Source organism: Aristolochia californica, unplaced genomic scaffold, assembly GCF_029961685.1.
Source record: "Aristolochia californica isolate CCGP_79_NKW_82.1479 unplaced genomic scaffold, dmAriCali1.0.hap1 SCAF_12, whole genome shotgun sequence".
In the NCBI taxonomy this organism is placed as follows: domain Eukaryota; kingdom Viridiplantae; phylum Streptophyta; class Magnoliopsida; order Piperales; family Aristolochiaceae; genus Aristolochia; species Aristolochia californica.
Window position 1 is genome coordinate 1,054,776 of NW_027181793.1, and position 11,694 is coordinate 1,066,469.

Below are 11,694 nucleotides of genomic sequence, written 5' to 3' on the forward strand. Positions count from 1 at the left end.
AGGTTGAACTCGAACAACATAATCATTTAACACATGCATTCTTATCATTATATACAACACAACTCTCAAAGGTAACAAATCCAAAACATTTGGATTTCCCATCCCCTTCTCTCATTAGTACGGTGCATGTAATGTCACCCACCAAATAGTTTCTTCAAATCTTCATCACATAAAGGCACACCAGGTTGAAAAATTATGACAAACAATGGTCAAGCATCATACAATTTATCTAAAAAGATTAACAAAACTTTTTTAAATGGATTGTTACGGCTGTAAAAATTACCCAAAACAGCCATACTGCTGCTGTATTCATTCACCACGCATGTATTCTTAGCAGTAGAAACAAAATTAATGCATACATCAACATTCTCAAAGTCAACAAACCAAAATATTTGGAATTCCCATCTCCTTCATGCATGACTACAGACATGGGTCCCAAAAAATTAAGCACCTCAACAGCTAGAGCAGCATATGCTACCCTCTCAAATTTTAACGTGCTTATCATGCAGGTGCATCCCATTAAGCACAAACATATACGAGACATTCACACTGCTGGGGGTCTCATTAGTAGAAAAATTAAACAGCCTCACCGTGTCAATTGAGCAACGAACCCACACACAATGATTGTGCTCATCAACAGCAAAACATAGCTACCAGAAAAAGAAATTTAGAGGTCCCCAAAATGTTTTTTATGGATCCCGTTATCCTCTGAAAAATTTCATCTCGAACTGCAAACCCCAATCCGAAATTCCCTAAATTGGGCATTGTTTCTCTGCATCATGAAACAGAGACCCTTCATCTCGAATTTTCGAGCAGCGTTGCTGTTGCTCAGCCCCTTTGAGCCACATCAACGCCCTGAAAAACTTATTTTGACCTAAAAATCGAGGGAGTTTCCGAAGCTTACCCCTAATTGCGTTGAAGATGGTGCCCCACTGGACTGCTGAGAGAGAGATTGTGACAGAGAGGTGGTGGCCGGAAGTCAAATCCCACTGGACTTGTTTCCGATGGCTCCGATGGAGCCTCCTCCTCAATTTTTGGTGGCGAATAGTAGCCCTTTGGGCCTTCGCCGCTTGTGTCCTGGTTGGAACAGTCGTCGTAAGATTTGCTTGCCGTGAGCAGAAGTGGTTTGAGTTCGGAATTTCTGGGATCCATTGCCCTGCTCGGGATTTTTGCGCATGACGTTCCTACTCGAAGATTTCCCTTGTACCCAATTTCGGAATTGAGGTCGCCTCCAAATCGTCCAGTGTCGACGATTTCAGAATTTCCCCTATTCGGATTTGTATCACCTTCCCGCTGTTCGGTGTTGGATTTTCCTGTGTCTTCGGTTCGGAAAGACGTACGACATCCATTGGCAAAGGAATTGATGTCGAACCCCACTCTGGATTTTTCGACGAAGGGTGTGCTGAATACCCTTCCAATTTCAAAAAATCGGTGTCCCCGCCGTCGAATTTCGGAAGTTCGGGGAGCTTTTCCGAGACAGAAAACTCTCGAATTTCATACTTCTTCTGGTTGTCTGAGGGAGCGTCTCTTGCTTCTCGTTCTGTGGATTTTTAGTGCAGAAATTTCAATAGAAGTTCGACGCATTCTCTCCTACAATGATTCTTTCACTTCTCTCAATCCTTTGCATATTTTTTCCATTGAATCACATACTTTTTCCATTGAATCACGTACCTTGTCCAGAACAATCCATTCTTCTGGGGAAAATGAATAGCCCATCATGTTCTTGCTCTGATACCAGTTGTTACGATCCTAGATTTGACACAAGGATTCGTTGTTACGGTCCTGGATCTGCCACGGGTTATTGTAGGGATACCATGTGGAATTGTAGGGAGACATGGCGAGGAAGACAAAGATCAAGCCAAAAGGAAGTTTGAAAACCCTAGAACTCGTCAAGGACAACTCCAAGCTTGTTTAACCTAATGTTTAACCTAAAATCAATGCTTGTATTTCTCATTACTCTTACCCCTTAAATAGGGTTCACCCTGTTAGGGTTTAAGATAAAAAATTACAAAAATACCTCTATAAATAAAATATTCCAAAAATACCCATGTGGCCTAAAACTGAAATAAATAAAGTAAATTAAAGAAAATAATTAAAATGATAATGTTATTGTATGCATAACATTACACACCCCTGGAAGAACGAGCTTCTCCTCAAGCTTGGAAGTAGGGCCTGTAAAGTTATAGGTGTGTTGATTTTTAGGACTCTGTGAATTTAGCTCATGGAGAGAAAGAGAGAGGGACACATTAGGAGAAAACATGAGAGAAAATAGGTTATGGACTTATATCCTAACCCTCCCCCTGAAGCTCAATTTATAGATTAATAAAACTATAATATTATAATTATGCCCTTGGAACTTAAACTAATTACATCATTGTCATCTTTATGAGATGACTCTTTATTTACCATAATGCCACCACTGTGTGGGCCTTCTCCTTTGTCTACGGGCCTTGAGCCCATCTTCCTCTTATCTTGGATGTGTGGGCTTTCCTTGGTCTTTTGGGCTTGAGCCCATCTTCCAACACCTCAAACTAGGGGTTAGAGAACATCATGAACCCCCAACTTGCTACAAATGGTGTATAGGATCATCCTGTATAAAATGACAGTCTACCATAGCTTCCAACACCCACTCAAGTGGTGGTCTCTTCTAAGAGACCCAATTGACATAATATAAGTGAGAGTAAAATCACTCCTAGCTGTAAAACATCACTCCATACTCCAGTCAAATAACTCATGTTGGATGTTGTGCACACTCCTATCCTTTGTAGGTAGTGGGTCTATATGCATTGCTCAAAAGTGTAGTAAAACTCCTCCATCACGGTGTCCCAACATAGGGCACCGACTCTCAAATGGTAGGAGTAATAAATACCAATTAAGGGGGGTAAAAGGTAATCACCCGAAAGATAATATTTTGGGGCAACCATGTGTTTTCTTCTTCATCGGAATAACTAATGCTAGCAACAATCTATAACTGAAAATTCTTTCTTATATAATAATGTCTCAACCAAATTGACACAATAGTAGCAAATGAAATGGGCTTGGGCCCATGTAACACGAACCAAATAATCCTAAAAATGACTTATAAAATAATCCGTAGATAGTCCATCACTAAATAAGGAAGGTGCACCAAATAATATGTTGAAACCAAGTAATACGCTACAAATACTGCAAGAAAATAATTCAGCCAGAGACTGGGGACCGAGTCGAACCGAGTCAAGTAGTAAAACCAATATAGCCGAGTTACAGAAGAAATATGTATAGAACTCGGGACCCGGACTTGTATGACTGAGGCAAAAATCAAGTGAGCTGAGTCAGGTGACCCAAACCAAGTTGACTCTGGTTGTGTTCGCTCAACTTAACCCAATTTGGACAGAAGCAAAAGCAGTTAACCCAAGTGGGTCGCTGGGTTAACTCGGCCCGGACTGGGTCTCGGTTAGAACAGGCTCGAAGATGTAATGGACTCGGCGGAAACAATCTTCGTCTAGAAACAGCAACATGACGGGACACAACCACGAGACTTTCTAAAAAAATAGAGACAACAACTGCAACCGATGGGCCTCTTTAAATGGCAATGGAGCTCGCGGAAGGAGACGAGCCATCAAGAGACTTCCCAAAATAAATCAGTCCAACGGAGAATAGAATTACTAAGCTGGAATCAGGGTGATTTTGATTGCCAAATTGGGATCAAAGAGAGATCCCGTGAAGTTGGATACCAACAGCTTCAGAATACACGATAAGATGCAAGTGGGATGAATCCAACTCGAGTAGAGACTTTCCAGAAATTTGAGAGATGCCAGCACAACCGATTCTGATAATGTCGAAAAAATATGTCAGCGGTGTGCTTTCTTTGCTATGTTTTCGTGATTCAGGTTGACTTCCGCTTCACTTGCAGGAGGGAAGACTAAAGCAGGAAGGCAATGAAGATCGTCAAAAAAAATTCTGCAGCGCAGAGGAAGACGTTTGTTTCTCGATTCGTAATGGTGATTAAACCTTCCAAGGCCAAGAAAAAAGGTCGCTTCTGAACAGAAGTTGTGCCAACTTCTTAATGAATACAGTCAAGTGTTGATTCCCCTTACCATCTTTTCTCACAGTTATCATGACAGGATGAGCCTCCGCTTTCTTCTAAACTTTAATCTCCCTCATCGGATTCGAGAGCTTCTTCTCGAAACCCATTAGGTTTCGGTAATCCGCACGGGCCTCTTCCGGAAGGTGGGGACAACCACCTTTCGAGATGCCGTCGTGACGTCTGAGAGAGAGCGGAGTAGAGGAAGACACAACTTTCACGCTGGTGGAAAAGTGATGACCCGCTGGTATGACGTTTGTTCTACCGAGTCAACTCGGCTCAACTCAGATACGGGAGAAAGAAAAGAACAACAATGTAATATAAAACGACGAATTCCAACAACTATATATATAAAAAAAATATCTATGAAAAAAAAAAATAATGGGTTTCTCGAATCCTGAAAACCATACTATAGTCCTGAAAATCAATGTTCTGATACCATGTTGAAAAGAGAGAGACTCATTGGGAGAAAACAAGAGAGAAAAGAAGTTAATGTACTTATATCCTAATCCTCCCCGTGAAACTCAATTTATTGATAAATAAAATTACAATGTTACAATTATGTCCCTGAAACTTAAACTAATTACATTAATACCATATTTATGAGATGATTCTTTATTTACCATAATACCTCCACTATGTAGGCCCATCTCATCATCTCTTGGATGTGTGGGCTTTCCTTGGTCTTATGGGCTCGAGCCCAACTTCCACACATTTTGGACTTATAGGGCATTCCTTTGAGGGTCAGGAATGGGGCGGGAAGGGGGAGGGGGAAATGGGAGGACAGGTTTGGTTTCCCAACTCCATTTGGTGTTTTTTGGGTTTATAGGTTCACCGGACCAATTTGCGTCTAATACTAACATATACTTTAGCACAATTTTCTATATTTATATTTAAAAGAGACTCAAAGGTGGTCGCCCAAGTGAGACTCGACCCGACAACAAGAGATTGACAGGTGAACCTAATGCCACCCGACTCAGACGATTTTGTTCATTGGATCCCGCTTCAGAGTTTCCCACAATCGTAGCGAGTGTGGCTCAGTCGATGACCGAAGAGAATCATCATGGCGATGAGAATGGCGAGCTTGACATGCTTGGAAGAGGCCATGGCCATGGCGCCGAACAGATACGACTGAAGAGACAGCATGAATATCCTCATCCTCCGCTCCTTAACGTACTTGTCCAAAGCCATTTCGACTCCCTCCCGCCAAATCTTCCCATTGCGGTCCTTGACATTCATTTGCAGGCCATCTGCCAAGCACCTGCCGAGCACGACGGCGTCCTCGAGGCCGGTGGCTCCTCCTTGCTGGAGATAGGGACCCATGACGTGCATGGAATCTCCGGCGACAGTGATGGTCCCTTTGCGGAAGCTGCCGACGAGGAGGTCCCATGGAGTTTTATACCTTATGCTTGTATAGCTGAGTGTCTCGAGATCACAGTTCTTTACGATTTCGACAATATGTGAAGGAACAGAAAGTTCCTTCACCAGCTTCGCTGTAGAATCTCTCATCAGCTCTGGGTCGTCCATGATCTCGGAATCTGTCCGCGGAGATTAAAGATTAATTAGCCATTTTTGAAATTTGATTGAACAACTGGGTTTGCTGGGTAGGTAGTATGTAGTGATTCAGTTACCTCCCGGAAGTTTTGGGCGAGCAAGGAACCAGGAAACGACATGATCGTCAATCGGAGTTCTTCCGACGAAGGAGCCTCTGCCTCTGAAACGGTAGAACTCGTTTGGAAACCCATGAGGCTCTGCAAATGTTGTAAGCCCTCGGATTCCAACCAATCCAGAAAACTTGGCTGGTCCGAATCCAAGATTTTCTGCTACTAGTGAATGCGCGCCATCGCACCCGATCAAAATCTGCCCCCAAAGAAAATTATGGCTTGCACAACTATCAATTTCATCTTAAAAAAAAAAAAAAAGGAAAGAAGAGAATCACCTTAGCATGGATGAGGTTTCCGTCATCCAGGTGAACAACAGGATAAGAAGTGGAGTCGTCTATCTCAACGGCGACCACTCGGCTATTGAAACGAATACTCTCCGATGATAGCCCTTCAGCGAGAGTCTTAATGAGATCACTTCTCTTTACGCATCGTTGTTCTACATTTCTGCCAGAATCAGGTTGAGAGGATGATTTACAGTGGAGATAAATCAATCTTTACAGGATCCAAAATGGGACAAAAGCTTACCCGTTCGGCTGATCTCGTATGGTGTTGTCATACAGCATAAGATCCCGTGTCCTGCACATTTATATAATCATTAAGATAAATTATCTTTTTCGAAATGATTCAGACTGAAAATCATGCACCGGAATAATAAACAAAACAAAGAATCGTCTACTTGGGCGACAGGATGCATTATAGACGCCGAGCTATCATCAATGGAGATTTTTTAAAGTCCAGATTTTAGATACTTTAACTGCATGGATCATCTTCGAGACTTGCACCAAATATTAACATGGGTTGAATTCGAGACTTGCACAAACAGCCTAAATTTGTTCAAAGTGACTTCTGGGCATCATCACTAATTTTTCAGATCACTGAGGGTCTATTTGGAACCCTAGAATGAGAAGACACAAATACAAGAAAACTTTTTAATGAACAGTTATTAAAAAATAATTTGGTTTTTGTTATTTGTCTTCTATATATTACCTGGTTCTAATCACCTCAAGGGTCAGTGATTCGAATTGGTACCAGGAAATCTCATCTCTGAGAAGCCCATGCTTTTTTAAGATTAAAATAAACAAAATGTCAAACGAAAGTGATGGCATCTGTACGAAAGCACAGAAATAATTGAACTCACGTGAAGAATTTGTAGTAGAAAAATGTAAATAGCCATGCAAACAAGCATCTTCGATATGTAAACTCAGAAGCCCGTTCATGGTGTTAGTTGAACGGAAATTGAAGAAACTGAAAGTAAATTAGAACTGAGAACGAAGAAGATGATCGTTTGAGAAGATATTCGAACAAGTCAGAGAAGAAATAAATGGATACCCTTTAAGCAGTGCGGCTTTCTCACGCAGCTTTTCTCCCACACCGAGCTGATCAAGACAACGCCACCCGTTAGCGAAAATGGCAATGGTGGCTCCGGCAGCTCGTAGTGTTTCTGATCTCTCCAGTACGAGACTCTCGACACCTTTCCTGAGTTCGCCCAGAAAGCAGATAGGAGTTAAAAACACGATTCAGGAAACAAAAGGATTTCTTAATGTGAGCAAGACAACTCATGTACATGTGAAGCGCGAGGGCAGTGGCGAGGCCGACAATGCCTCCGCCTACGATGACGATCTCATGGTCATTAGTGCCGACTGCAGAAACCATCTTTCCTCCTCGTCCTCCTCCTCCTCCTTCCTCTTCTTCTTTTCTTCTGCTCTTTTAAGGTTTATCAACGCTGTCACTCATCCATTTATAGTTGCGAGAAGGAAGAAGTTATCGTTTATTTTTTTAAACCAGAGCAGAAAAGACAAATTGTCCACTGGTTTTTTCCGTCAAAGATGCCGGTCTGTACTTGCATAAACGTTTTCATGGCTGATTAACCATTAAAGATGAGGCGGTTTCAGTGCGACCTATCATGGCTGTTCGACATTAGATCGATTTGACCCGGGTGGCTAGTCCCATTAACAACATGGGAGTTTCAGTGCGATCATCATGGCTGCACCACATTAATGAGACTCACATGGTTGTTAGGGGGGGAAGCTCCTAAATTTTTTATGCCTACCCTCATCTCTCTACTAGCTTTTGCCTTTGCTCTGTCATATATTTTAGTCTTTCTGAAACTAGAAAGAGATTCAGATCTGGAACCAAATCTGTGGTTTAACCCACATGAGCTAACAATTATTATAAATTAGAATGAGGAAAGGCTCGAAAGATTGGAATCTTAGTTGAAAACTATTATAAGTATAATGGGCGGTTGTAACCACTCCTTACTATTTTGATGGAAAATGGAGGTTTTATGAACGACGGAACTGGTCTATCAGTTGTAGTTTATGACCTCTCCATCGAGGAGTTATCTAAATAGACGAGAGGTTTTGTGAACGACGGAACTGGTCTATCAGTTGTAGTTTATGACCTCTCCATCGAGGAGTTATCTAATAGACGAGAGGTTTTATGAACGACGGAACTGGTCTATCAGTTGTAGTTTATGACCTCTCCATCGAGGAGTTATCTAAATAGACGAGAGGTTTTGTGAACGACGGAATTGGTCTATCAGTTGTAGTTTATGACCTCTCCATCGAGGAGTTATCTAAATAGACGAAACGATCCTCTGCATCTGGAATTTGATCGTAATGGTTGGAGGTAAATATATTTTTACACTTCCGTTTAAATTCTATTTATGAATTTCATAATATATGTAGAGATTCACAAGTAAAACTAGATCATGGAACAAGAGGGCTCAGATAGCTGACATTTAGAGAGTTGATGGTCCTATGCATTGAGACAAGAGGGCTCTTAGCGTTTCATAAAAACTGCCACACATGCAGTTTTGTTTTCTAGTGACACGCCAACCAATGCCTCTTTAAGCACAGATCAATAATCTGAACTGAAGATGTCAACGAAATGTGAAGGGGCGAAGATCAAAATAAAAATTGACGAACTATATTCTTTTCAAGGTTGATGAAATCAAATGTGATACTCGAGCATCAAAAGAAATCTTTTAAAAAGCATCGTGCAGTAGACATCGCCTTTTCTATCGTGTCTGGCTTTATCCATCCTTGTTCCCTTTGTGAATCTCATGAAAGCTGCTCCTAGCCATGGATTTCCACCTCCAAGCGTGAAGCTCGTGAGTATCGGCCATTTCCAAGCCGCCCAGAAGAAGGGAGTTTTAGTTTCCTGCCTGTACCTACGGCATGCGTCGACGTAAAAATAATGCAGGAGTGAGAAAATAATTTGGAAGCTCCAACAGTTCGGAATTGGAGCTTCTCTCCATGATTCCTGCCAATCTTCAAGGATAAATCACCGGGCTTTTTACCAAATTACCAGTTTGAAAAAATTTATTTATGAAAACAACTACAACCTTAACTTATTTGCAAAATTATCGAACTTTGACCGGTCCACTGTACATGTGGACAGTCAAAGGCGACACGTAAGCTTTGATTGCTTACGCATCGCCCCGTCATCAGTGCGATACTGTATATGAACACAGAGGCTACCACGTCATTATTGTTGACACATCATCTGCCACGTCATTACATGATAAAATTTTGAATAAATTTAAAAAAATCAAAAAAGCAAATACACTTTTTGTTACCTTATATCTAAAATAAAAAATTATTAAATTTTTAATAAACAATTAAAAAATAACTCTTACTTATTTAACACCATTTAATATCAAATAAAATATTTATTAATTAAAAAAATTATCGTTACACTTTTTATTACTTTATATTTTAAAAATAAAATAAATAAGTAAAATAAGTAGATTTAAAATATTTATAAAGAGAAAAATCTTACTCTTAAGTCTTACCCACATATTATCGATTTAAAATATTTATAAATTAAAAAAATATACAAAAAGTTATTTTAGAGTTTAAAAATACAATTTATTTTTATACTTTTTATCACCTTATTTAAAAATAATAATATTTACAAATTTAAATATTTATAAATAGAAAAAATCTAGCTCTTACCCATTTATTATGGATTTAAAATATTTAAAAATAAAAAATATACAAAAAATATATTTTAGAGTTTAAAAATACAATTTATTTGTATACTTTTTATGACCTTATTTACTAAATAATAAATTATTAAAAAATACATTAGTTAATTAAAAATCTTACAACACCTTTTATTATTAATTTAAAATATTTATTAACTAAAAAAATATGAATATTTAAAAATATGATAGAAGCATTGAAACCAAAAATGTTAAATTGTGGTCAAAGTACAAGAGAATGTAAATGTTATACAATGATGTCAAAGAGATTGTTAATGGGATCCATGGCGTCCCAACATATTTGACATGGCTTCAAAAGACTAAAATTACATTTCTTGAACCAAGTTATAGCACACCCAGTTTTTCTAACAACTTTCATATAGGACGAACCAAATAAACTCAATCTGTAAAGCAAACTCAACATAAAATTTATTTAGCAAGATAAAATTATGCATTCAACAAGTTTAAAAGTTGTCTCAAGTCTCAACAACCAAAGGTACACCTAGCTCATTCATCATCATAATGCTCCTTTTCCTCATCATCAGAGTCATCCTTCTGCCAAGTAGTTTCATCAATAAGAGAAAAATTAAAATCTCCCTGTAACTCTCATCTGATATCATTGCATGACTCCGTGCATAATCTACGAAGCCATTCTAGTCTGTCTCCGAGTCTATCCACCCATTACCAATCTGCACACAGTTTTCAATCTTTTTTTCTTAATTTGAAAGATCTTAATATGATCAATGGAAAGTCGTATATTAATAAATAATTTTACATCAAAATATCAAAGAATATTAAAATTCTCATTCCACTCTTTTGTTTGATTATAACAAAGGGCCTTGTCTGAAATTTCTTCATTTAGATAAATGTATCGGTCTTTGTCGGAACAACTCTTCCTTCTCTGTTTTGAAAAAGAAAAAGCATATTGAGGCATGAAAATGAGGGACCATGAAACTAGCGCGACTTCCATTACAAAAAAAGTTAAAGAGGCAGAGAGAGTACTCACCTTTTACAGTGCTATCGCAATGAAACTCATCGGCTCTAGTTATGATGTTTAGCCATTTTCTCAAGACAATTTTCGTCCATGATGACTGAAAAGGATCAAATTCAAGGGAACATACTTATATTTCCTACCAAACAAATGAAGTTGTGGAGTTTCTGAAATTCATTAAACTGAAAACACAAAGACAATTACCTTCTGGTATCCACTTTGATTTGTTCTCATTTTTAATGCTAAAAAAACATTAGCCAACATTTCCTGAAACAAGACAAACCTTACTAGCATTAAGACCACATTTCTTTACAAGCATTTCAAGCAGCAACTTGACCTGATTTGAAAAGACATTGGATGTAGCTGTTTAAAAGTGAATTATCTCAAAAGTTGACAAGTTCTTACCTGCTGGACAATTTCTACAAACAAATCTGGAGGACCCATCCAAGCTTTTGATTGATTATTTCTACATGGGGAGATCAAATCTTGAACCTACATGAAACGAGAAAAAATAAACCTTAATGCATTCAACTAAGTACTCTATATATTGAAATGAAACAAAAAATACAAAGGAAACGATAGAATTATTACCAGTCTTTATCACCATCCCACCCCGTGAATCTGTATATCATTACTAAGAATTCGTTAAACTTAGTCGAAACTGCAATCCTTTTCATTTGTGATTCACCTCCGTCATAACTATCAAAATATTCAGACTTCTCCTTCAATTTTCCATTGTATCGACAGAAGAACCCAACAACTGACGCTATATTATCTATAAAAAATACATACATTAGTAAGAATTTATTTATGCAAAAAATTATCTAAGTTTTAATTTTTATGATTAGTCCTAACAATGCAAAAATACACCTAAGTCCAAATTCACCGAACACCCCTGGTAGAGCCCCATATGACTTCGCAGTCACTACGAACTGTACCTTGTCAATGATGGGTTCGTTGGCTAATGGACGTCCTTGCAGGCAACTCA

The 11,694-nt window shown here is 38.8% G+C and overlaps 1 protein-coding gene across 1 annotated transcript; it reads right to left on the bottom strand.

Moving 5' to 3' along the window:
* Window positions 1-4,586: 4,586 nt before the first annotated feature.
* On the bottom strand, window positions 4,587-7,412 carry LOC137946976 (monooxygenase 1-like). The gene is made up of 6 exons (XM_068793265.1): window positions 7,292-7,412; window positions 7,057-7,203; window positions 6,253-6,303; window positions 6,003-6,171; window positions 5,695-5,923; window positions 4,587-5,601 (listed from the first exon to the last, which is right to left on the bottom strand). The coding sequence occupies exons 1-6, from the start codon at window positions 7,378-7,380 to the stop codon at window positions 5,069-5,071; spliced, it is 1,218 nt and encodes a 405-aa protein (XP_068649366.1). The 5' UTR covers window positions 7,381-7,412; the 3' UTR covers window positions 4,587-5,068.
* Between the last annotated feature and the right edge of the window lie 4,282 nt (window positions 7,413-11,694).